This window comes from Passer montanus, unplaced genomic scaffold, assembly GCF_014805655.1.
Source record: "Passer montanus isolate IOZ18808 unplaced genomic scaffold, ASM1480565v1 scaffold3, whole genome shotgun sequence".
NCBI classification, from domain to species: Eukaryota; Metazoa; Chordata; class Aves; order Passeriformes; family Passeridae; genus Passer; species Passer montanus.
In genome coordinates this window covers 14160616-14187412 of record NW_024367707.1, presented here as the reverse complement: position 1 = coordinate 14187412, position 26797 = coordinate 14160616, and the positions used below count along the sequence as shown (strand labels likewise).

Sequence of the window (26797 nt, the reverse complement as noted above, 5' to 3'; positions counted from 1 at the left end):
TTTCAAAAATAAATTCCACTAATCCCTACCATACTTACGAACTCACAAAGTAAGACATTTCAACAAACATTTTTATTTCTTTAAATATTTCATGTGAATATGGGAGGACAATGTATTCTGCTTAGTGAGGAAAAGCTGCTTTGCACTTAGCACTGTTTGATATGTAAACAGGAATGAGATAAAGACAAAGCAAAACAGTTGACATCAATGAAGTAAATGACATTTCCAAAACATGATAATGAATAGCTTCTGGTTTTTTTTCTCTCAGGGAAAAAGGGCATGTACTATTGCTCTTTTTTTCTGTTGCCCCCAGTTTTTAAATGTATTCGAATCTGAACAAATTTTATACCCTTTGAACCTTGTTACCCAGTAGCACTGAGCTGGAGTCACTGCTTATCATTTAACTGCACATATTTCTGCTCATAATTCATACAATAAAGTATCAAAAGTAGCACTTGAAAAAAATCTGAATAGCTTTGTTAATGTCAAGGGGTAAGGTATCAGCATAATGTTAATTAACTAAACACTGTAGACAGATTTGATGACAGCCAGAACACAGCTTTTATTTCTAGTTTTCTAAACTAACAAAATTACAAGTTATGTATGTGTTTTGTAAACTGGTTTTAGCACAGAAAGCTTATATTAGCCCATGTGTTATCCAGCAAGTAGTTTTGCCTTGATATTTTATAAAATGAAATTTTAAATAATTCTGTAAGAAAGACTGTGTGTACTATGAAACACATAAGTTTTAAGGACAGTGAATATACAGAAAAGGAAAGCAAAGAAATACATATCGGTCTGTAGCCTCAAAATGCTAAATGTTGTTCAGCTACAATCAGATATGTTTTTTTCCTAATTGTATTGACAATCCTGTGGAATAGGTTGAAATCAGAGACTCAAGCATTCTTTTCCTAAAACTACACAAAAACATAAATTTAGAATTATTCCATTAAAAAGAAAAATGAATGTGCAACAGGAGTGACTCTAAATAGAAATTTTCACACGTCTGATGGTAATACAAGAATAGATACAGACAGTAAACCTTGAACTGTTTGTCTGACTCATGACTCAGATATTTTACAGGACAGAATCACAAGATAATAATTCTGTACACAACCCATTCTAAGAGTATAATTTTGAAACTTTATATATATGAAATAAGGAGCATAATGGGGATGGTGATGAAAAAGTAGCAAATAATAAGTATTGCTGAAGATGTAAAAATAGTAATCCAGTCTGCATGCAAGTGCAAACTGGTTCAGTCCATTTCCTGAAATGCTTCAAAAATTGTTTGAACTTTGCTCCTACAACTAAAAGCAATTTTGTATTTCTGTGTTCAGATTTTGGCATTGTTTGCCTGGCAGATGTCATGCAGTTTATGAGCCTCAAAGACATTTCTCCACCAGCACTTGCTACTTTTAAAATGCTGATTCATTAAATAAAGTTTACTGAGTTAAGAGCCACAGCATCTGATCTAAACTATAAAAAGTGCTTAGGAAATCTGCTTATAACTTTCACCAGTATCCAGTTAAAATACTGTAAATATGCTTCAAAATTATTTCATATTACCACTGGTTGTAGTTCATGAATCAGTTTCAGATAAGCTGATTTACAAGAGGCACTCTTCTTCCTGTATATGTAGGTATGACCATGTGTATTCAGGTGAGTATATTAAACAAATAATTCTGAACAGTAAGATCCATTTAAAGCACTTTTAACTTGGTTAAAAATAAAAGGTAAGGCTGCCCCAAGACACTAGGCAACTTTTTAAATACTGGGAAATATATATATATATAATTTACTTAAGAATGAAATTTATTTTCAGAAGTATTAATATAATTAATTAATTAATTAATCAATAAGGATTATTCAACTTTCATGGGCTAAGAAAGTATCATATACTACACAAATATGATTTGGTGCAGTACCAAACTTTATTGTACCTTATTTTTTTTTCTACAAAGCAAGAATATTCTCCTTGAAATTATAAAAGGAACTAATTAATGTGTATTTGTGTATGTTATCTATTTAGAAATCAACAATTCACAATCAACAGTTGCCACTCCTTTAGAGTAAGAAGAGTATTCTGCTTTTCACACAGCCACCAAGCTGCATGATGCTGGACACAGGGTTCAGTAGGGGAGAGTGCCATCTTGCCATCTGCTCTCCTATGCTCAGCAAGACCAGCTTTGCCCCCCTGCCTCAGGACCCATTTTTGTCCCAAATACATTCCAGGACAGTCCAAAATATGAACAGGATGGATGTATGTGCCTGTTTCTCTCATATCTTTTCAACCCTCACAATAAAATCATACTGGATGAAAGATCAGAAATTAAATAGTCCTGACATTAAATCCCCTACAGTGTCTTCCTTTGCCTCTCACAAGGCATACCAAGGATACCAAAGCTCAGCAAACCTGAAGAAAACCTCAGAGGCTGCACACCAAAATCTCAGTTGAAGGGGTGCATCTAAACCACTTATTTAGGTGTTGAAGGTACACTGAACTTATACTGTATAAAATATTGTATAAACTTCCAAAAGCACATATTTAGACTACTTTCATGGTTTGTGTGTCAAAATGGGACAAAGAGACTCCCTACTGGGTTTTAGTGCTAAAATCCACACCAAATAAGGATTGCAAAGCTAGGTTTTATTCAAATACATTGCTACGTAACAAAAATAAAAACAATTTTAAAAGGTAACAAAAATAAATAGAGAAGAAAGATGATCACAGAAAAAATTATGCTTTAAACTAGTCCTTTCCCTCCTAAGGTATATGGGAAGCAGGAAAGGGAATAGATTGGAGAGGAATGCAATTGCATGTTTAAACAGGCTCCAGAATAAACTGCATCACCAAAGAATTTGAGATGTTCCCATTTGTTCCAGTTTTGTCTTAGAGGCCAACCGAATTCCATAACATACCCACTGAAGTTCAGCTCATCATAGGACATATTTTAATACATGCTGCTCCATTGCTCTTAATTTCTACCTGATTTAGGAGTCCTGTTTAAACAGAAGATTAGGTCTAAAATGTGGAAAATATACATAACGGAGCTGAAAATATACTGGGAAAGCAATGTCAGAGAGCATAATGAAAATGGGGGAAGGACTGCAGCTGCAAGGAAGTACAGATGTATCTCTTCTAGTGAATCTGATTTCTCTAAACCCAAAGACATGAATTATAAGTTATAAAGAAGCAAACACAAAGAAATACTCAGAAATACTTGGATAATCTCTAGGAGTGCCAGTGTTAATGCATCTCTATTTGAGACAGAAAAATGATAAAAAAATAAATTCAAGTGAATAGTTATTTAAATGGAAAAATACATAGAATCATCATCACTATTGAAAGGCTTGGGCTGGCAGGGACTTTAAAAACCAGGTTTTTAAAAATCTGGTTTCAACTCCCCTGCTATGGGCAGGGATGACACCCCCTGGATCAGAGTGGCAATATTTATAACAAAGAAGGGTCATACAGACTTTCTCTGGTTTTTATTCAATGCTGGAAAATTCTAATGACATAGGATAGTCTCCAATTGTTTTTCAACAACATTATTCTATGAAATAACTTATTTTACTATTTCAATTATTTACAGTGAAAGGCCACAGACTTATTTTTACCAGTGGTTAGTGAGCACTTTTCCTAGTCTTCATAATCCTCTTCTTGGTTGAAAACAAAACACAAAACTCGTGTAAGTGTACCAGCGTCAAAATAAATACTGCAATTACTGTGTAGGTTTAATACTAAGCTGTAATGCCAGACTGGTAAATTGATTTCTATCCATTTAATGATTTGATTTGGTTACAATTTCACAAAGGTTAAAGAAGAAATTAGAAGGTGCCAGCAGTTGTCAGAAGACATACACTGCACTTCTCTACAATTATGATTACAAATACAGTTTGTTGGTCAAATGGTATTTTTACATTGTTTCAGTTCCTTTTCCTAACATTTCAGTCAGTAGAAAATTTGCAGTAACTTTTTTTTATTTCACAATGCTTTCTTGATTTGCATGTCTCTTTGTGCAAACTGCATCTGTTCTAATAATTTTCTCACCTATATTAATACTGTTCTAGAAATGTTTAAACTTACAATCAGAAAAACATAAGGTTTATTATCACAGACAGGCCACAGATCAGAAAATAATAGAATGATTAGGCTGGAAAAGGTCTTTAAGATCATCGAGTCCAAAATCCACAAACTTAAAACATTCTGGAACTATTCAGCTCTCCCCAGCATGTCTCCTTCTCTGATCTGGAGCTCCATTTACTCCGGACTGGTAAAAATACAGCTTTCTCTGGTTCAATAGGCTAATATATGTGTGCATTTTATATATATATATATATATATAGATATATAGATATATATATATACACACACACACACACACATACTCTGTGCCATAATTCCAAGAGATGTGTCATAAGCTATCTGGATACAGACAAGACCTATTCACAGAATTAAAAAGTTCCAAAGATCATCTGGGTGATGGGTGATTCATTGAAAGAAATTCACACACCATTCTGTCCCACATCATTTTGCATAAAATAAATTCAGAAGCCAGACTGATAGAGTTGCCATTCTGAGAAGCCGTATAAAACTAAGATCCTGACATCCCCTGCTCACTAGCACTCAAATAGAATATTCAGAAAAAAATAATTAGTTACTTGTAAGCTTTAGACAAAACTCAGTTTTAGTAACTAAGTTCAGAAAATACTGTGGAAATCCATAAAATAGAAATAAAGTTCACACAAATCTCACACATTCAGGTTTAACCTCAGAGTAGTGGTAATTTTGAGTTATGATTAATGAAAGAACTAGAGGAAGAAAAGTATGCTACACTTTGGGTTGTCCTTGCCTGACTTTTCTAGAGAGAGCTGGCTACCAGTGCAATGAAAAAAAAATACATGGCAGCACAGGGAGCTGTGTGAAGGCAGGAAGTTCAAACAACGGTGAAGAGTATCAGCTCCACCAGATCTAACGCTGAGATGAGCTGGGTTCAGCGACTGGGGTTCTGTATGTCAATAACAATTTCTGAAACACCCAATCCTGACTGGAAATTCATCTACAGTAATTGTATCAAAGCGATTCTAAGAGTGACTTTCAAAACATAAATTGCAGAACTGCGTTATCACACTAGATTTATGGAATGTAAGAGCTAAGTGTTTTCAGGAGCTGAATCCACTGAATCTCCTTCTACATATGAGATGATTAGCAGCCTAGTAAAGTGCAGAGACATATTTCGTACTTAAAGTAAAAGTCAAATTAACTTGTCTACCATTTAAGTGAGTAATCACATCTACTTTCAAGCCAGGGCTTCTTTGGCAATCTCACCTTTTGAAGCTACATCCATTTTCTGTCTGACATGAAACACTGGTAGGCTGCTTAAACAGTCAGGACTTAATTTCAACAGTGGATCAAATTTAACCTGAATACATGTGTGTGTGTGTATATATATATATATTTATATATATGTACATGTATATAAAATTTTCATAGCTCTCTGAAGATTTCTCTTTTTTTCTAACAAAAGCTTGAACTTGGCGCAGAAATGTAAAAGTGTAAGACACTCATCAACAGAATTCACAAGAAATTGGAGAATCATCTGGTACATGTTATGTTTAGTTTTGCACTTGCTTTCCCCGTTTAAAGCAATTTATTCTAAACAGTGTTTTATTGCATGTATATGTAGTTTTCTGCTAAAAGTAAAACAGATGTGTTCAGTAGACTCTGAAGATCCCACTACTCTTAATAACCAAGTTTGTTTCTTTCTTATGAATTAAACAGATTTCAGTTTTTTCTTGCTTCCTATTCTTCATCTTTCATGCCATGCCATGGACATGAGTATTGGAGTATTCTTCTCCTATTTGCTGCACCTCTTTCTATATCATACCAAAGAAGACAAGAAAGACAAAACTCTCTAAACCAAATCATATCAAATGGTATCAATGCTAGTGAAAAAATGTAAATGCAAGTTTGTGGAATAAAACTAAACATGCAAAAATAAACTGACTAAAGCAATAAAAAGGCAAAATCCAGAGCACTTTTATATGGTCTGATGCACTTTTCTCTATTCCAAACTGACACCAAGAGAATGTAACTTACCAATCAGATATCTGAGTCCTTTTAGGAAAACACAGAAATACAAAGAAGAGTGACTTGGCTTTACTGTGCCACTATAAATGAAAAATTCATTCCTGAGAAAACATGATGTGTTCATTTACACATAGTTTTACAGGTTCTGCTTGTTAGAGTTATGATGGAGAGAAAAAAAAAAAAGTTGTTGAAAAGAGAAGTAATCAAAATAAGTGATTTCTTTGCCTCTCAGGGTCTGCCAATGGAGGACTGAACATCCTCTGCCACTAGTCAATCAATATGTATGAAGAATAATACAATGAAGAGGGGATTGTTAACATCAAATGAAAGAAAATACCCAGAGGAATATGAGTTTCAAATTTGCACTCTTGAACAAAGCAGAATTTCTGCAGCACTTATTCCGAAAGCCAGACAAATAACAATTACACTTGGGACCTCAGACAATAACCCTGAGCTGTCTCAGAACAATTTTACTACCTTCACCTTGCTAAATAAAAATTCTTCTTGAATTTCAAGCAAGCTAATGATTGTTAAACATCACTGGAGGCATAATTTTTTAAAGCATCCTTTGGGAATAAAGCAGTAATATTAAAAGCTGCTAATGTCGAAACTGGAATAAATAAATTAATCATTAAAATCCAAAGCTAAGTTGCTTCTGCTTTCAAGAAGAAAAATGCTTTGGATATGTTGACATGTAATTAGAATGCAAGTGTGTAGGTGTGTATGTAACTAACCCTGAATTCAGGATGAACCACTCAAAACAACTGCGCAGCTAGATACTCAAAACAAATATTGTGAAATAAAATTAATAATGTAGAGGTACACCTTATGCAGGTGTAGGTATCTGCAAATAGAAAAATAACCACTTAATTTGAAAAATAAAGCAGATAAATAGCATTTCAGTTTTGTTTTGAAAACGTAAGACGTGATCCTGATTATATATTCTGTAATTGCAATGCCAACCTCCTAGAAATGTATCTTGTAGGACACAACTATCCACAAATGTCTCACAGAAAGGGGGTTTAAGATAGAGGAAATGCAGTCAATTTTCAGAAACACACTGTATATTAAGTTCAACACTGCACTGAATATTGTCAGGTATTTCCTGAATATTAATATGCACAGTGATGATCTTAAGGAGGAAGATTTAATCCACATGGTCCAGTCATCATAATTCTCCTGCTAAAAAACACCAAAAAACTCTTAGCTACTATACACTAATAGGCTCCTTTGGTTTCCATCTAGTTTTCATAAAAATATGGCAGTCTAAGCCTAAAATATGACACTAAGCCTAAAAACTAGCTGAACAGAAGTGAAGCACACAAGTAAGTAAAATAAGATGAATTAGACCACAGAGTAAAAAATCAGTATTTTTGAACATTCTTTTTTAGAAATCAATATTGAATGAAAAAAATCCCCAAAATTACATCCCGTTCTATTTTTTAATCTCAGATATATCTGAAAACAAGTATTGTGAAATGTTACATTAGAATTAGATAAAATTACTTCCAGTCAATCAATATCACTTTGAAACATGAGGTTGTATATTAATACAACATGTAATATAGTTTCTGATGTCCATTCTCAATAAAACTGAGTTAGTCATGATTATTATAACAAATCACAATCATAAGACATTTACTGGTGTTGTCTCTACAGACTTCCTTCTCTGAAATGCAAAGATCAACACTAACACTTGAAGATCATGGTCCAAGAGGTTAATGGAGCCTGACCTTCAAAGAAAGAATAAGAGAAGAAAAAGAGGCTAAGGAAAAAAACCTCACAAAAACATAAACATTCCTTTTATTTAAATTCCTGCTTACATAAAGAATAAGCCAACTTGAATAAACTCATGAGTACTATATGCTCAGAAAACCTGTATGAATGAGGAAAATAAAGGAAAATTGAATAAGGTAAAAACATTGGGATAAAGACTATTATCTGTTGAAATAAATAGGAACTGAAGTTATAAGAGGATAGGGAAAAATATTAAAGAGAACAGTGTGAAAGCGCATTTTGTTGGAATATTCATATGACCTACATGCAATAAAGGTGATTCAATCTCAAAAAAGAAATAATTTTAAAAGTTTAGACAGCAGTAAATACAGTACAAATAGGAAAAGAACAAATAGTAGGCAGCAAAAGTAAACAAGCAAAGCACAAAAGACAACAGATAAAATTTAGACAATTCTTTTGACATTGAAAATATTCCAGATTACATAGATATTAAACTCACTGAAACAAGTTTAAATCTGCTCCAGAGTCTCAGACAAGTACATCTGCTTTATATCTCTTCCCATTACCTTCCTGATAACTAGCCTGGTTTAGTTTAGCTGTCAGACCTCGCTGGAACCTAAGTAAATGGAATTGCTTCATTACATTCAGAATGTGCAAATCTTGCCCTTAAAACAGTACTACTCATTGTAGATCAGATTTTCATGGTGGCATTGCATGAAGACAGTCAAGAAACAAATGTTCACAGTTAAAGCTTTTCACTAGACAGCTGAAATAGAAGTAAATCATATCAGGAAGATGCATACTGATGAATTGCACAATGCAGGTTAAAAAAACCCAAAACCAACCAAAAAAACCAACAAACAATTCAAACTATTATCTTTTTTATTTAGGGTTTCACCTATCCATATCCACTTATTGTACTGAAACAAATTTCAGCAAAAATAACTTAGACCTAACTCTCTTGTTTTTGAAATCTTCCATGTGTTTCAAACTGTGTCTTCATGCTACCACATTATTTAGAAAGATTGTCAAGTGTGCTCCAAAAGTCTTTATACCCTTTGCTCTCAAGGTACTGCTGCCCTACTGTACTGTACTGCAATGCTACTGTACACAGCTTGATCTACTAGTATCACTGCATTGTTTTATAAATGTCAATGTACTTAAAATGCAAGATTTTTGGAGAAAAGAAATGTGCTGCACGTAATTAAGTTAGGACAGGAAAACCTGTACAAAAACATCGACAAAAAATTACAACTTTACTTGTTCAACCAGAACTTGAATGCTTGTTTTACATTCAAGAGATCTGTGGAAGGAGGTCTCTTTGTAAATAGAAGGACTTGACCTTTGTGGCCATTCAGCTGCAGTGATGGTGATCCTAATATCTCCTGCCACAGCCACCCTCTCCTCCTGTGCTGACACTGCCCATAATGCAAAAGTGGAATACAGCAGAGCAACCTCTGAGTATGATCTTTACCCTACTCCTAAAATTAAATACAATTAATTCCAATTTCCTGATAGCCTAGAGCTTTAGTTTCTGTCAGCAGACTTTAAAACTAAGTTGATCCTCTACAGCGAAGTTCAGGGAGTCTCAACACTAGGCTTTATTTGGGTAAGACTTAAAACTTTGGTACTATCGCATGCTGAGTTTCATCACACAATGTCTAACAGCAGTTTGATAAAGTGATGTAACTTGGCACTTCATACAGAAATTATCATTTCAGCAGGATGGGAAAGTCAAATGTAACTCTTACAGATCTAGCTGCTTCATTCACAACACTTAAATCCACCTAAATTTATAATTTAAGCCTAATGCTTGGATTTTCCTCTAGTTCTCCATCATACACAGATATCAGCATCAAGCAAATTGTGGAGCAAAGGCATCAGAATGGTCCTGTGCAATCACCTCTGTGAACTGAGCTTTTCACCATAGAGCTTTAAAAATGTCAATATGCACAAGAAAAAATGTCATTTATGCTTGAATACAAGGAAAGAGCATTGAAACATCAGAGGAATGGAACATTCCTAAAATGTCTATTTTTCTAATTATGTGGGGAAAATTTAAAAATAACAAAACCCAAACCACACACACAAACAAAAATAAACACCCACAAAAAACACAAAACTCCTGCCCAAAAAAACAAGCCCCACAATAAAACAAACAACCTCAAACAACAACAGAACAACAAAACCCCCAAACCCCTACAACTTTTCTCTATGAATTTACTGTTAGACTACCACAGCAAGGTTTGTAGACAAAGAGCACAGGTATGAAAAACTGGTAGTTTCAAGATTACAGTTTCTTTCTGTTGCACTTTAAATGAGAACCTAATCAAAGGGATGGAAAAAAAAAGGCATCCAAAGACACAAGGAAAGAAAAGGAAGAGAAAAGATGTGGAAATGTGCAGTGTTTTCATAGTCAATATCTACAACAGTTAGAAAATAGACAGGCTGCCACCTCAGTGTATTGAAAAGGGGAAATCTGTGGTAACAGGCTACTTACAGTCTTGAAAATTCACATCTTGGGCTCTTATATGTAAGGGAAAGGAGGAGTGGGGATCAATATGGATGTTACTAGAATAATCATTATTTTTAACACATTATATTACTGCTTGTTAGAAAAGATGATGACTGGAAACACAAAACAAAACATACATAAGGCTCTCTTTACTGGGATCTTTTCTACTTCATTCACTAATTTTTAAGCCTTTTTTTTAAGATCAGCCTTATAATTTAGAATGGAAAATGATTTCCTCAGTGATCAAGATTCAGATTAGTTTAGACTTTAACAAAAAATTCAATCACTTTACTGAAATTACTCCTTTATACATTAAATTCAAGTTTTCTTATTGAGAGTGAAGAGAGCACCTGCACTGAAAAACTGTAAAATAAAGCACATCAGTTCCATGAAGTGATCTACATCTGTTGGGGTAAAAGAGTTTCACTGCTTTTTAAGGGCTGTGTGAAACATCACAGGCAGAGAGAACACACAGTGCAGTGCACACCATTGTTCTATCGGAGAAAGGAAAGTTTTACACATCTGGGAACAGCAGTTTGATAATGCAAATACAAAAGGTGCATGCCCCAACCACAGTTCAGCTTGGATGAATGTATGTATAACATTTTCCTCAGCTTGAAGTTATTCACTTGTTTTTACAGTACAATGAATCAGGAGAAGTAGGAATCTTGTTTAAACGGAAAATGGTGACATCAAACTGAACAGCTCTCAAACCTTCCATCTCTTCTGAAATAATTTTTGAGAGTTCAGTGGCCTTAAGCTATATTTTTAAATTTAAATATACACATGTAAAGACATGACTTTTAATAACAGTATGTTTCAGTGTCTTACATTTACACATTACACAATGACATTCTTACATTTTTCTATACGCCACAGTTTTGAAATAGAAATACTAATATGAAGCATTGGCCCAAAGCAAAAAAACAGGACTTTTTACTTATTTTCTGGAATATTTCCCCAAAATACTTTCTTTCCTATTGCTATGATCTTTTCTTTTGTTTCCTATCCTTCCTTCATTAGCATTGAAGATCATTTACAAATCAATCTATCACCACTGCCACTTCTCTCCACTTCTCTTACTGTTAGTTTCGCCTTGGTTGCAAGATTCATCACTAAGTTAGCACCTACTGTAAATATGAGGCAAAACTAAACGTGCTAGAAAAGCTTTTTTGTGAGGCTAAACTTCAGAGACCACAAAAGTACTCCTTACAGTCATGGACTGTGATCTTCAGCCAGGGGAAAAAAAAAATAATACAGAGAAAATCAAGAGCAAATTGAGAATATAATTTCAAGTTGTTAATGTCTCTGTATTACACATAATTATCATTATCAAGATAAAGAAGTCCTAGAGTTATTTGAAACACAGTAAATTAATAGAAAATTTGGAATTTTTCAATCAACCATTTGCTGATAACAACCAGATTCCGAATATAATAAACACATGGGAGTAGTTGTCAATCAAAAGGCTTTAATTTGCCCTTTCAAGACTCTCTCTTAATTTCTGACATGCTTCCCTGGCTCAGTCTTGAAAAATGATCTTACCTTTCAGCAATTACTTCTGTCTTTATCCATCATGATCCACATGCAGACACGATGGGAGATGCATTCATTCAGATCCTTCCCTATACAGATTAAATTCTTGCTACTTTAAGATCCTAGTTGTATGTAAGCTCAATTGAAAATGCACAGCTATTTGTCTGCACATGATGCCTTAGCAATTACAATGCTTGCAAGAACACATATTTACGTTTCTGAGCTCAAGCTTCCTCTCAAAACAGCACCAAACAGCAGAAAATTGGAGCCAAACAACTTCCCCTACACGATGGGGCGACAGCCCAGCCTTACAGAGATTCTTAGTGATTCCAAAAGGGAGGGATTTCCCTTTTAAGCAATTTACATGAACTCTCAGTCCAGGATTATATATTACATAAAATAGAATCCACATCTCATCTTTTGTAGCATCGTATTGTCAAAATTACTTTAATCTTTGAGGTACTTTTATCTAAAATAAGAATTTAAAAATCCATGCTACATGTTATTTCTTACATTGCAATGGCTTAAGAAAATGTTAAAATAGGAGTACTTTGTGATATTTATAGCCATTATTTACTAAGATTGTTGAATCATCTACATAAAAATTCAATATTAAACAATGCAAAGAAGAATAGAAAAATTATCAAAAAAAAAAACAACTGGGCAGAAACAACTTGCCAAAGATTTTTAAAGGCCTGCTATCTAGTTAATTTTCCTGTTTGAATCAAGATTACACTTGCTTAAAGAAAACATGAGAAAATCACTTATGGATGTTACCAGAATGATGTGATCTCATCAAAATTTGACTAAGCCAGAAATAATGAGCTTATAAAAGAGGCCAGATCCTGCCTTCCTGATTCATGATGCAGTAGAAATTCATCCCTAATTTAACTTTATCAGCTGACAAAGATCTATGTCACTGAAGTACTGCACTCAGGAGTTTAAGGTAAGAAAAATTTGGCCAAAACACCCTCAAAAATGCAAGATACAGTCTACATAGGGAAAGCAAAGCTTTATTGATAAAAGCAGGTTTATGCAAATATTCACTTATAAATTACTTCTAAAGCTGTGGTACTGCTATGTTCAGACATCTATTTAGAAATACTATTTTGTTCTTTTTAGATGATTATCAGATATCAGATAAAGCTTTGTTCATGTGAATCTAATTATTCAGGTTTACACTAAGTTCTTTCCTGTCTGAGCTTCTTGCAAGGGGACTTCAAACTGTTTCACTTTCTGAACAAACTGAGTGCTTCCAAACAACTCATGCTAGAAGAGGCATAAAGTAATCATCAGGAACTTAGAATACTTTTGGTCTTCAAAGCACTCAAACAATTTAAAGTATAGAATTTAACTCTTCTTCTCCCTGCTTTGAAGTGAATAATTCTTAGCAAAGGAATTTAGCTTGAGGTTTCTTCAGAGTTAGTGCTGTATGATATTCTGTATAATACAGAAATGGTAACACCTTAAAACATTACCAAACAATGGTAGTCAGAAGACTTCTAAGTAAAGAAATCATAATGACAATTTTTCTGTAGAAGTTAATGTGTCTTTCTATTTACAGGTTCTGTATCTAGAGCTGGTGTTTTATTGAAGTAACTAGCCAAACTGGAAAATGAAAAAATGGAGAAAAAAAAAAGTGAGAAAAAGGCTTAGATGTGAAAACCTGAAAACATTCTTCTTTCATAATTTTAATAGCTATTGGTCTTTTTACAGTTGTCCACTATACTCATTTTAAAGGTAGTCAGTTTAAGAGAAGATCATTAATACTAAATAGTCTACTCTCACTTCAGTGACACTTAGGAAAGACTGAAGAGTAAAATGCAAATTAACTACTAAGTGAGGAATATTTTTTCATTATAAAATAGTCAGAATGAATAAATTCTGAGATAATCACAAAATTTACTGAAAAAAACCCAAAACCTCCTCTTATAGTAAACACTTGGAGCACATTAAGCCTTAGACATCATACATTTGGGTGTCTATATTCAACTCTTTATATTTAAGCTCTTACTATTAAACACAATGGGATCAGCACTGTTTATGAGGACACATAGCTCTGTGCTTGGGATGAACTGAACCACATTTGTAAGTCTATATACAGCCGAGCAGGGACTCAATCTCCTTTGATTGCAAATGCGAGCCAAGTGGAGTCATACAGAAAGACATAATTTTAGGCGCTGGGTGTTGAATCCTATCCTTGGGTTCAAAGCAGTCAAAACTTTTGTTTGTGTTTTTCTTACTAATTTGATATGAAGTAAGTAGCAAAATGAAAATGAAGATATCAGTTACATTTAGTGACATTTCATCTAAATCAACACATTCCATAAGCAAATTATAAATAAATCAAAGAGGTTTTACCTTAAGAAACAACTTTTCACCAGGGGGAAAAAAACAAAAATAGACCTACAGGCAACAATATAAATGGATATAAAACTCTGATCTTATTAAGAGACTATATATGTACTTCAGAACTAAATACTCATGAGCAGGTAGTCCATAATAAATAATTTCAGAACTCATTGAAAAGTTAGAAAATTTTAAATTATTAGAAGAAAGACCTCAACAGCAGAGGCATTAATACAAGAAGACTATTAATACTAAATATAAAGTTGTTTTCCTACCTGTGTGCAGATAAATTACTGAGGTACAGGCTGTATTTTTCTTCTGCAGACAATCCATCCATCATCAAGTAAAAAATATGAAAATTACTCTGGTTGAGAGGTTGGATAACAACACGAGACTTCTCCAACATGTATGTATAAATCCTAGCTGATTAAGAAACAAACACATATATTTATAATTACACTGATTGTTCTAAACTTAAATGTCTTAAACCATTTACCATTGCTACAGTTAAGAATAAACAATGTTTCTTGTAAAATGATCTGAGGGGAACATATAAAATACAGTATTACCATTTATGATCCCATGCTTTTCTGTATAAATCACATACTCAACCGCAATTACATTAGAATTGGTGGAACAAACATATTGCTACACTTACTGTTTGAAATTACCATTAAAACTACTTAATTTTGAAGATACAGATGTTGATTTGTATCAGTTTCTGTATTTGGCAAGATTTTCTAAGAGACAAGCTATTAGTCATCTCACCAAAAGGTAGCCATCTAAGCACTGGAATCTATTTTACCCTCCTCCTAAACAGAAAGATGGGAGAGAGATTCAAGACCACTTGAAAAAACACACTTGGAAGCATTTCTTCTTTCTCTGCTGGTAATCAAGAACATAGAGATTAATAGTCTTTGATTAACCACCTAGGTTCTAGATGGCTACAAAGAGGCCTCTGCAGAGCAGGTTATCAACAGGCTCACTGAGCTGAGCCTGGGGAAACATGGGCATCTCAGAAAGGCTATGATGACCTGAATAAATGAGAAGCCATGCAAATCAGCATTCTGGGGAAGAAGGTAAAGGAGGAGGAATCTGAGTGAGATTTGCCTACAGAAAAACAGCTCACAGGATCATACACAACCTTAGGCACACTAAGATTCTGAAAGAGGCAAAGCACAGAAGCAAAGGAAATATTGAGCCTCAGATTGATTTACCTTTTTGCAAGACAAAAGGCATTTTAGAGATACCTCTGAAGAGACAGGGATATTCACTATTTTGGGCAGGCTGCTCTTGAGCTTTCCCCTGGGAGTACACCACCATGTGGTTCCAGATGCAAGAGACTAAGAAAACAAGGGAATGTCCAGCTGCAGCTAGAGGTCAGGGCCTTTCTGCTAAGTGGGACCTAATATCAGCTCCCACTTACCAAGCTGCTGGCATAAATTATCTCATTACTTAAATACTAGCTGTGGTGCCAAGACGAGAAGCACTTCTCTTCACACACAACTGAGCACCTCTACCACATGGACACAGTCAATTTTACTGCAGCTCTAGGCTTTTCAATATCTGCAGTATGGCAGAGCTTTCACTGAGTCTTTGCAAGCATCCTCACCCTGGAAAGAGCTCTTGAGTTTAGAGCATAAGGTGCACTTCTCAGCAACAGAGAACCTATATTTTTGAACCCAGTAAGTAGATGAAAATATTAAACTATAGCTTCCCATAGCCTGGCTTTCAACCAACTCATTCAGGACTCATTTCTTCATGAACTAGAATTAGTTCTTGAACATACAGACATTATAAATATTGGTGCATACACCTTGCAGCATAGGAAGTATGCTCTCTAAACACACACCACTCACATATTTTTAGAATTTTTCTAATTTTTTACCTTTTTTAAGATGGCTAGGATTAAACCAATATTTTCAGAACCAGTTCTGGACTCACAGGTGTTGCCTAATGCAAAATGAAACAATTTGGTGAATGAGAGTGTGTATCAGAGATAGCTGCATCAGCCTAATGAGGCATTAGGCCAGCAGGCAGAATGTCAGTTCCTGTCACCATACAATTGCTAATGTCCACTGCTAGGTTATTGCTGTATCATCTGTATTTGTCTGGTAATTTCATTTTAAATTCCACTTATCTTTTGAAGTTCATTAAGTTTCTGTTTATATTGTTGAAATAAACACAGCAAACCTGAGGTTACTTGAAGTAGTGTGTATAAGGGAACACAGCCTTTGAGAATACTGCTGAAATACAGTGTAGATGGGAGAGAAATGAAATGAGTGAATCTTGAACATATTGTTTTCAGAAAGGCCTCAGTAGCTAATTTCTGTCAATGAGCTAAACGCAACTATGCAGGGTCTCAAAGAACTACTCTGCACAGGCTAAACCATCCTGGACACATCCCAGTTAAGGAGTGCAGAAGGTCAGTGGTACATTAGCCAGGGACATCCTCTACAACCTCTTTATGTAACAGCTCAGACATGTCCTGACATTTGCTGGCAACCAAAACCATGCCTGGGACTCTGGCTAAGAGACACTAGGACTGACAGAGACGAGTTGTACCTCTGACTTGCTGAAGCAAGGAAACATGATCTGGCCCATTTAATCATCCTACAAAATGTAGTAGTGAGCTGCTATTATGGAATCAATATTATGAGAAATTGTGTATCATCCATCTAATCCTCTGCTGCTACACTGCAGAAAAAACTAAAAAACCCAAACCTGTATGGGAAGTAGAAAGGCACACTTGGGAAATCATGTATGTTTCTGGCTCCAGTAACTTTGCAACACATTATAAATTGAAGCAATACAATCATGGCAGGACTGGCCCAGACACACAATTTCATCTGAATCAATCATTACATGGCTGTCATTTCTACAGGGTAAAACAGAATAGATGAACCTGAAGGATGATTTCCATCTTTTACTGTGCTTGTAACTTATTTCACAGTAAAACTAATCTAACCATCAATTAGTTTGAAAAGAGTTCACTGCAAACCTTTAGTCACATTTTTGTGTGGAATATTCTTGACTAAGGCTTTTATAACTACCACTTCAGGTGTTTTTAACATTCATTGATTAATACACACAGGAAAAATGTTACCAAAGGTCATCTATCATTTAACTTTAATGATGAGTAACATCACTTATTCATATGACACAAATTAATTCAGCCTTTTCCAAGTACTTCAAGTCACCTGCACTTTAATAAGGCTAAATACATTCCATCTCAACTAGCATCTCCAGCAGTGGAAAGAGCTGTTAAGAAAAGCCAAGCTTCCAAACAGCAAGAATCAAACAGAGCATCATCTTAATGATGCTAAGAGTCATAAAGAAAATTATCATGGTGGTATGCTTTTCTACAAAGTGAAGTATGTTTGTTAATCTATGTGTGAAATAAAAGGGAGAAAATTTATAAAGTTCCAAAGCAAAGTCTGTGATTTTTGTGCAATGGTAATTGTGCCTCCAGGCACAAACAAATTTTTACTTTCTTTAACAGCTCACTTGATCTACTCAGCAGCTACACAGTCAGCAAGCAGATTCTGTATTAAAAGTGTGGCCAGGGAAATCTGTCTTTCAGCTATGCATTCATAGAAACTACATTGCTCCTTCTCAAAAACCATGCTGTCCTAAACACAGCTATTTGTAAAGACAATAAAATATTTGTTAGTCCATTTCAATGTAACTTAAAAAAATAATAAATAAATAAAAAATTAAAAATCTGTCCTTGGTTTTGAAAAAGTGAATACTGAGAAAATCAATGCCTGAAAATCAAAGCAGAAAATGTGGAGAATAAGTTTTTCAGACTTTATTTTTTCTTCCTAAGTTTTTTTCTGAGTCATTTGAGGAAGTTTATAGAGGCATTCATTTTCACCTTAGGAATTATATCAACTTACCTGAAGGACCATCCTGGGGGGGGGGAAAAAAAAAAAAAATCACTCTTCTACTATTATGTTGTGGGAGTTAGTCATTCACTAGGAATGATATTAATTTTTTTTGCCAGAAGATCAATCTTTGAATTTTTAATTTATTTTAGAAACTTAATGAAATCACTGGCCTGTAGCTTATTCTAAGTGTTTGTTCCAAAATAAAACTTTTTGTTACATAAGATGTCTTCTGATATCTGTACTGGCTTTGAGTAGAGCCACACTAAAACTCCCCATTCTTGTTTTCAACACATCGTGGCAGAAATACAGTTTATGCTAAAGAATGAATCAAATCTAATGATGAAAGTTATGGGAAACATTTCAGTTATTTAGGTATATTGCACTTTCTGCTACAAGAATAAACCTTGTGATAAAAGTCAGAGCATTTCCAGGGTCTAGAAGAATTCAGCATGAACAAGAAGCTGTCACAAACTTCAGTGGTGTCCACTCAAAATGCAAGGAGTGCCACTTTGGGCTTGCCCTCTGTAGTAAAAGTGTACACATGCACTTTGCATGTCCCTGCCTTGGCAAATTGATTGTCTGATTAAAAATCAGACATATTTAGCCTCGTTAGTATCAATGAGTTATAAATTCATCGCTCAGCAAAATCAGGTGCTCTGCATATTTAAATTAGTCATTTATGTTTAAACAGTGCAAGAAAGTAAATACTGCTGCAAATGACATTGCAAATAAATACAGAGCATGCCTGGGTGGAATTTAAACCTGCCAAAGACAACATGCATTATTCTTTTCTCATTTATGGTGGTCTAAATGTGGGACAATTTCACTCAGATTGATGCTTAGCAGTGGCCAAGAAATGGCAACATCTACTATGCAAATCAAACACCAGGAACAATTGCAAATTTCAGAAATATAAAACACATTTCTACTGCTGTAGTAAGGCATGTCTCTCTTGATCGTAAATTATGTAACTTTAGGCTATCTTAGAGTTGATAAGAATAATTGATTCAATTCCTAAATAATTAGGGAAGAGGAGGGTAGATAAGTAATTTGTTTACATGTGTTAATTGACCTGACTACCCTTACATTTTCTCATTTGTTGCCTATGGCTTGAGAATCATAAAACCACAGAATCAGCGTATCAGAAAACTGACACAAGAACCTGTTTAACTGATCCTGTCACAGGCAATGGCTGTGAATTAAACTGTCAGTTCTGAGTAAAGCTGTTCATAAACCCATGTCCCTGCAGACAAAATATACTAAAATTAAATATGTATAATACAAGGGTCTGTACAATTTTAGCTTTAGGGATTGAGGTTTATTTTTATAAACTGAACTGAGATGCTCTTCAGTCCATGCTAATGTATATTTAATTTTGCATTCCTCCCACAAGAGCTTATAAATGAAAAACAAAATTGCACATTTTTAGTTTTGAATTTCTTTTGCAACCATCCTACACTCATTATAAAATAAAGCAGAAAAAAGTGTTAGCAATTTCCCATGCATGACATTTCCTATGAAGGAACTATCATATTTTCTAGACTATAGTGAACTGCTTCAAGAAAATGTAATTGGAAATATTTCCAAAGAATTTTTTTAGGAAACTCTTCAGAAAGCATAAACACACTTAAAATTAAAGAAAAAAGAAAAAAAAAAGACAGTAGATTTGGAAATGCTTATCTAACAGAATCTAATTTACTTGGAACAAAAGTGTGTTTTGCCATACAGCTTCTACATCCAGGAACAGTGCAAGTAGGAAACTATGTGTCACTGTTTCTGCAGACATACCTTGCTTTGACACCGAGTAACTTTATGATGACTGCTTTTGAAGAGAGTTTGCAGAATCAAACTGAAAATTTGCTCAATTTCTTTGGGTTTTTTGGGGTTTGTTTGTTTGTCTGGGGTTTTTTTTAAACTAATGAATGCTTACTAGGGATTCGAAGACTCACACTTTGAAAGCAGGAATGAATTGCATACTATCTTCTTGCTTCTAAGAAGAATAAACAACAATATGGTTCCTAGTTGTTTTAAAAGAAGCTCTAAGCTGTAATAAATTACTTCTGATTTCAGTATTACATTTTTTTTTGTTGCTTTTTCTTTTTCTTGTTTGTTTGGTTGTTTATTTTTTTTACTAAAAAGATTATATTACTCACTAATTTAAGGAATACTTAAAACACCCAACATAATACTATGTACAAATGCAGAACTTAACGAACAACTTAATCCTTAACTCTTACTTCACAGTGTTGCACTAGTCAGCTCTCAGTTTGTTGATCTAGGAAATAAAACAAAATGTGACCTCCTGGGAAATACGAGGAATTGCCGTCGTCAGTTTGTTTCTTGTCTTTCTCTGCCACCTTGTGGCTGTTTAGAAGAGGGCACTGCTCACTCCTGACAGTGATTTCGCAGGCTGTGAAATCTGTTCCTCTGACACTCCCTAACTTCCCCATGTCTCTTCCATGTACTTTGAATCCCTTGCTGTCCAATTTTGGGCATGGCACACTGGGATCTCTGATCTGACACTCTGTGCATGACATCAAAATTTACAGATTAAGTGATACTTACCTGCAGTTAATGTTTTTTTTCTCTCACAAAACTGTAGTTCAAAAAACTTTATAAAACAGCTGGAAAAATCATTCAAGGGTGTTTTAGCATGTCCAAAGGCCTCCAAGATACAGTTTACCTGCAAAATAATATTAAAGAAGTAAAAATAGAGGAGATAAACAGGAAGATATTTCAAGAAACATCTGTGATGTTTGCTTGTGATTAATAAGTGGGAGGTGGGGGGAAGAAGACCATTTTTCATCTTGGAATTAAAAAAAATACTTGGCAGTTTTTTTTCCAAATAGAAGACAGCTCAAAATAAATATATTTCAAAAAAAGTAATGTCAGAATAGTGAAAGTTTTAAGTGAAAAGTTCACATGTAAGCTGTGTCCCTACCAGTAGTTTGGACATGAGTGACTGGAGTCATATTCCTGGAGCTGTCATACTTAGGAAAAATATTAAAATCTTTGAAGACAGCTTATGAAGATACAGTCAGTCAATACTAATAACCCGACAAAGGAATTTACAAGATTTATATGATGTAAGAAATGGAATAAATTATTGATTTCAAGCAGAATTATTTCAGGATTATACTAGTGAAAAAGTGAGGGAAAGAACAGATTCAGACATTTTTATGGCATGTCTCACTAATGCATTTCCATGTTAGGTTTCCATGGTCACAGACACTGTATTTAGCTTTTCTGTGTATAATTAGTTGTTTACACCCTCACAGTTTCCCTTCAGAACCTTCCTCTATGCATCCTTGAAGCTGATTGCAATGTGGTGCATACACACTGTTATTCTCATATCACTCTTTCATGAAGATGGATGACCTAGCTGGGGAGGGAAGAGGTCTGTGCTCTGAAGAGCAGAGAAGCTCTGAAAAGTAAACCATTCACAATTATTAATTAAACCAGATGTCTGTGCAGTAGGTGGCAGCAGAAAACTAGCCAGCCAAATTTTGGTTCCAGTTCAACTCTAGCAGTGTTGTTTAGGATGTATTTGCTCTTAGACTAATTCAGCAATTGCTTTAACCTGTGCAACTTTATTAATTTAATGGTGCTATGCATAACTGCAGCAGGAAGTAATCCAGACAACTGTGTTAATTAAGGCACCTTAAAAGATAGCTAAATTAAAATCTCTATTCTCTATGGATGAGATCTGATACATTTACCATCTAAAGTCAGACACACCCCATCCAAGCTAGTTTTAAAGGATATTTCTACAACCAAAATTTGGTAATGCTCTTCTACCTCCATTAAAAGCCATTGATAGCTGCCTCCGAGTTGGTATTTCAGATGAGAAGTTTCAGCAGGAAATGTAATTCTATAAAGAATTTGAATTGGCAATCCAGGGTTCAGCATAATTCAAAATGTCAATGTGAACCTTTCTAGCCAATAAAATAGGGGTATATGGAAACACATATTTTGGAAATTAAATGACTGAACAAATATTCAGAACTCTTACCTATTTCTTAAATATATTTAGTACACAGATATTGATCCTTATAACTTGATTCAATCCTTGCAGTTTTCCTGCAAGTTTACATTTTCTGTCTTGCATACTATTACTTCAGGTGTCTCAACACTTCTTATACTGTCCAGCGAATACCATACAGACAAATTTATTTATTTACTGAAGGCAATTAATTTAATGTTTAAGAAAGAGTTCCTTATCACAGAAATGTTTCCTATTCACTGCAACACTGATTTTCAAAGTCACCAAAACATAGAAACAAAACTGTCTCCACTTTGGAGATTCTTCTTATTATATCAATGTGAGCTTAATCCCATTCCCATTCATGGAAAAAAACCCAAAACTTCCTTTGACTTCAAAGGTGAAAACAAATTTCTACAGAGCTGATACCTGATATTTGATACAATTCAAATATCTCTGCCTACCCAAGAGGCTAAGGTTTTGCTTCATTCCACTCAGTGGTCGGAATGCTACTTACATGTTTTATCTTTGTATCAAAGGTATTTCTGCTGCAGCTGGCTCTGCTAGTGAGGTGTTTCACTATCTGTTTGCAGGCTTCAGTCTTCCCAGAACCACTTTCTCCACTGCAAGATGATAGGCAAGGAAGAGAGGGAGGAATCATTGTCAGTTTCACAAGTGAAATGTTATTTACATTCTCTGCTAGATTTGTTTGAAGGTACCTCCATTAAACCTTTATTTCAAATATCAGAAGGTTTATGGATGACAAATAAAGAAAACAACATAGGAGACAGACTGACTGACTGATTGTCTGTGTACATGAAGGCTTCAGAGCATTCATGTACATTCAGATACACTGTCTGATACTACAGGTCAAACCAATCAAATCTAATGCTTTCAAGTCTTTTTGAAGGTGCTTAGAGCACAGATTTTATATTTTCCTTTATCTTTTGTCCAGTAAAGGAGCTCACTAATGCTGCCTGGTTCTCTTTGCAGATGGGAAATTACTGCTGTGGTAATGATGGGGAATCAGAAGAAACAGAAAGTGAAGAATACAATAGAAAGAATGGAAAGAAAATACAAAAGGAAGAGAAAAAGCTGATTGATTTTACAACCTGCCCAGTTTCTGTAATACACTCTGACTTTAGTGATTCTATCTAGATCACTGTGATTTCTTGTTTGTAATATGGAATAAATATTCAAAAGAATGAGAATTTCTGACAGGGAAAGTGATCAAAATAAATAAGGTAAAAGGCAACAGAATGACAAAGGTGAAAAGAAACAATAGAAAAGTGGTGGGATGGAGGAAGGAAGCAAAATCTCCTACAGGGAAGCCAAAGTGGGATTCTTAGTCAGGAATTGTATTGACAGGACAAGGAATAATGGTGCAAACTGAAAGAGGGGAACTTTAGGTGAGATGTTAGGAAGAAACATGAAGTTTAGTTAGGAAGTTCATGAAGTTTTGTCACTCTTCCTCCTTTGGCTTTCCTTTTCTTTACAATTACCTGATGGAGGGCCTGTTTCCTACTATTGCTTTATAAATACTTTGTTAATACAAGCTTAATTACAGCTCAAATATTTCTATCTTCAAATACTATGAATAATTAAAAAAAAGTTCTGTTTCGAAATTTAGAAATAATTAAAATCTATTTTTTTTAGGAAAAAGACCAATGGAAAGTGTGAAAATACAAAGTCACGTGAAGCAAAGAACATGAGCCATAATATACCCAGGGGAAATAAAGAAGCTACAACTTCAAATCCACGGGATCTGCATTATCATCCATATCATATAGATTGCATGGAGGGGGATTTAGGGATAGACAGAGCCATTACATGGAAACATTTAATCAAGGAAGCCCAGGTAAAAGAGTCAGAAAATAGCCAACCCCAGGCAATTTTTAAGAATTACTTTCTGCAAGTACTGAAAAGTACTTGCTTATCCCCAGTTTCTGCATCTTAGGCAGGTTTATCTATACCTTTATGATTTCAGAACAGTGGATCATTATTGGATCATTACTGTTTGGTAAACAACAATCCCAGTATAAAGAAATTCTATAATTCTAAAATTTAGGGAAAACATGACAAATACAAAACATATAAGGAGCAATATATCTGTAATTTCAGATGTTATAAATGACGGGTCTTATTTTTTGCTCTTCATTTTCAATTCTGACCAAAAGATACCACACTCATACAATACTTAACAAAAAACTTATTCCTACAGTATTTGAATTATGATCAGAAGTGATGGAAAACTGCTGACAGAATATGTTCATATTATACTTCCACCAGATTTAAAGGAAGACAGGTATGCTGTTCTGCATGAACTTTTGAAACAAATCTCTTTGGAGCATTACTACTCCAAATTCTGATTGTATAGCAAGGTATATCCAGGGAAGAGTGACTAAGTTTGAACACTTTTGGGAGTCAGAACAATTTATTTCTTCTCCATTTTCAGAGTAGGTAAGTGAGAGGCTGAGTCTGGCTCCCAGTGACTGAGGTTTCTAGATTTGAAACAAATATGTGCAAGCAAAATTTTTAAATACAAAAGAATGAGTTTTGTATTATCAGCAATGTTATCTGTAACTGATCAATATTTCATGTTAGTTGAAAATTATATTTCTAAAATATAAAATATAAAATAAGCTAAATTTGCTCTTGTGTTTCTAAACAATGTTTTAATACAAATCTGTAACTGTACTGCAGCAGCCCATTGCATTTAAAATACATAGAATTATACTTTCAAAAAAAAATTAAATTGAACAGAATGCTTTTGGGGATGTTAAACTGAGGAAATCCAAAGCTTTTAACGAATTCCATTGTAAAACACAAGGACTTCAATCCATTCCAGATTATTTGGCTTAAAAATGTGATTTATGTCACAACAGTATCATTGGATATTGACACTCCTGGCTTTAACAAACGAGACCATTTTAATTTATGTATTCATTATGACTTTTTGACTCACAAAATTAGCAATCAGCATGCCATAAATCTTTGGTTTGATTTACTAGGGATCCTGAGCTTTTAACAGGATTATATTTAGGCTCCCCAGATAGCTCTTTACTTATCTTGTCAGCGCTTAATGTATTTTCATATCCTTAAAAGCAGGAGCAAAATCAGAAGGAAGCTAATAATGAAAAGTCCACCTACTGGCTATTTAAGAGCATAACTAATAATATCATTTTATTCTGTAACTTCCATTAGAAGTTTATACAAAGACAGCTCTTGGTGTTAAGCATACATGAATAAAGCTGGCTTGCTACAAACTGAAAATAATTGTGAATAACTGAAGTAAGCTCTTCAGTGATTTGGCCAAATGCTTTCCTGTTATGAAAAAAAATGCTCTATTTGTGCTCAAATGCTCAGTGAGTGAGCTTTTGATCAGATGTGACGTGACTGGGGGAAAAAAAAAGGTAAAATGGTAACAAATTTGGCTGCACCTGAAGTCCTGTGTCCAGATTTGGTCTCTTCACTTCAAGAAAGTATATTCAAGTGCTAGAGGGAGTCCAGAGAAGGGCAACAGAGTTGCTCAAGGGTTTGGAGCACCAAGTCCTGTGAAGAATGGCTGAGGGAGCTGGGTTTGTTTAGCCTGGGGAAAAGGAGGCCCAGGGCCCAGGATCTGATGGCTCTCTACAACTACCTGAAAGGAGGCTGTAGGCAGGTGGGGATCAACATCTCCCAGGCAACCAGTGACAAAACAGTGAGGAAATGGCCTCAAGCTGCACTAGGGGAGGTTTAGGTTGTTGCCCTACAGTGACTTCATGATGCTCGTATCCCCATTCATCTGTTTAGCCCAGAAATAAGTTTTACACCTTTAAGACTGCTTCCAAGAGTGAATCGGGGAGAGAAGAAGAGCGGAGTTTGTAATCAGGGACTGCACTTGCTCTCCCACATCCTCTCCTGGACTGTGCTGTCTGCAGCACAGACAGACAGCAGGACAGAGCTCTCCTTTGCTTTTAGTTAGTTTTTAGCTAGCTGAGGAAGAGAAGTTCCCTGGACTGTAGCTTTTTCTTTTTCTTAGAACTGTTTAAACCTGCTCTGGACTCAAAACCTAGAGGAGCACTGGCAGATCACACCTGTGGCCCAGTGGGCCAGGCCTGGGCCGCGGCATTTCCAGCACCAGAGGGACTGATAACAAACAATGAGCTGAGCCACAGCCCACCAAGGGGACTTTGAGTTTGTCATCTCTTTAGATTGGCTTTATGTTTAATATTATTCATTTTTTTGTGCTAGTGAATGCTTTTCTTCTTAAAGAAACATTTTTTTCCCCACTCTTCTCCAAAGAAATCTTTTCCCGAAGCAGTTGCGGGAGGGCCCACTTGAATTTACTTTCTAGAAGAACCCCTTTAGAAGTTTTCTCGCAAATTCACCCTAAACCGGGACAGATGGACATCAGGTCTTTGCAGGAAGGGTGATTAGGCATTGGAATGGGCTGCTCAGGGAGGTGATGGGGTCACCATTCCTGGAGGTGTTCAAGAAATTACTGGACACAGCATTCAGTGCCATGGTCTAGATGACAAGGTGGTGCTCAGTCAAAGGTTGGACCTGATGATCTCAAAGAAAAGATGGATTTGAGAGAAGAAGAATGAATAGATTTGAGGATTAAAAAGTTCCAGATGAATGCCAAATTTCACCATTATAAAACTAACATATTTGGATGAAACTTTTTTCACAGATTACTAATACTCACACTA

General features: G+C 34.9%; 1 protein-coding gene across 4 annotated transcripts in view; it reads right to left on the bottom strand.

Annotated features, from left to right (window-relative positions):
- The window catches only part of MYO16 (myosin XVI), a 362051-nt gene that overhangs the window by 131723 nt on the left and 203531 nt on the right, over nt 1-26797 (bottom strand). For all 4 annotated transcript variants that reach the window (XM_039714365.1, XM_039714364.1, XM_039714366.1 and 1 more), the window contains exons 14-16: nt 22621-22726; nt 20687-20804; nt 14507-14654 (exon numbers count right to left, since the gene is read on the bottom strand). In XM_039714365.1, coding sequence (XP_039570299.1) covers nt 14507-14654; nt 20687-20804; nt 22621-22726 — 372 coding nt within the window. The remainder of the gene's footprint in view (nt 1-14506; nt 14655-20686; nt 20805-22620; nt 22727-26797) is intronic.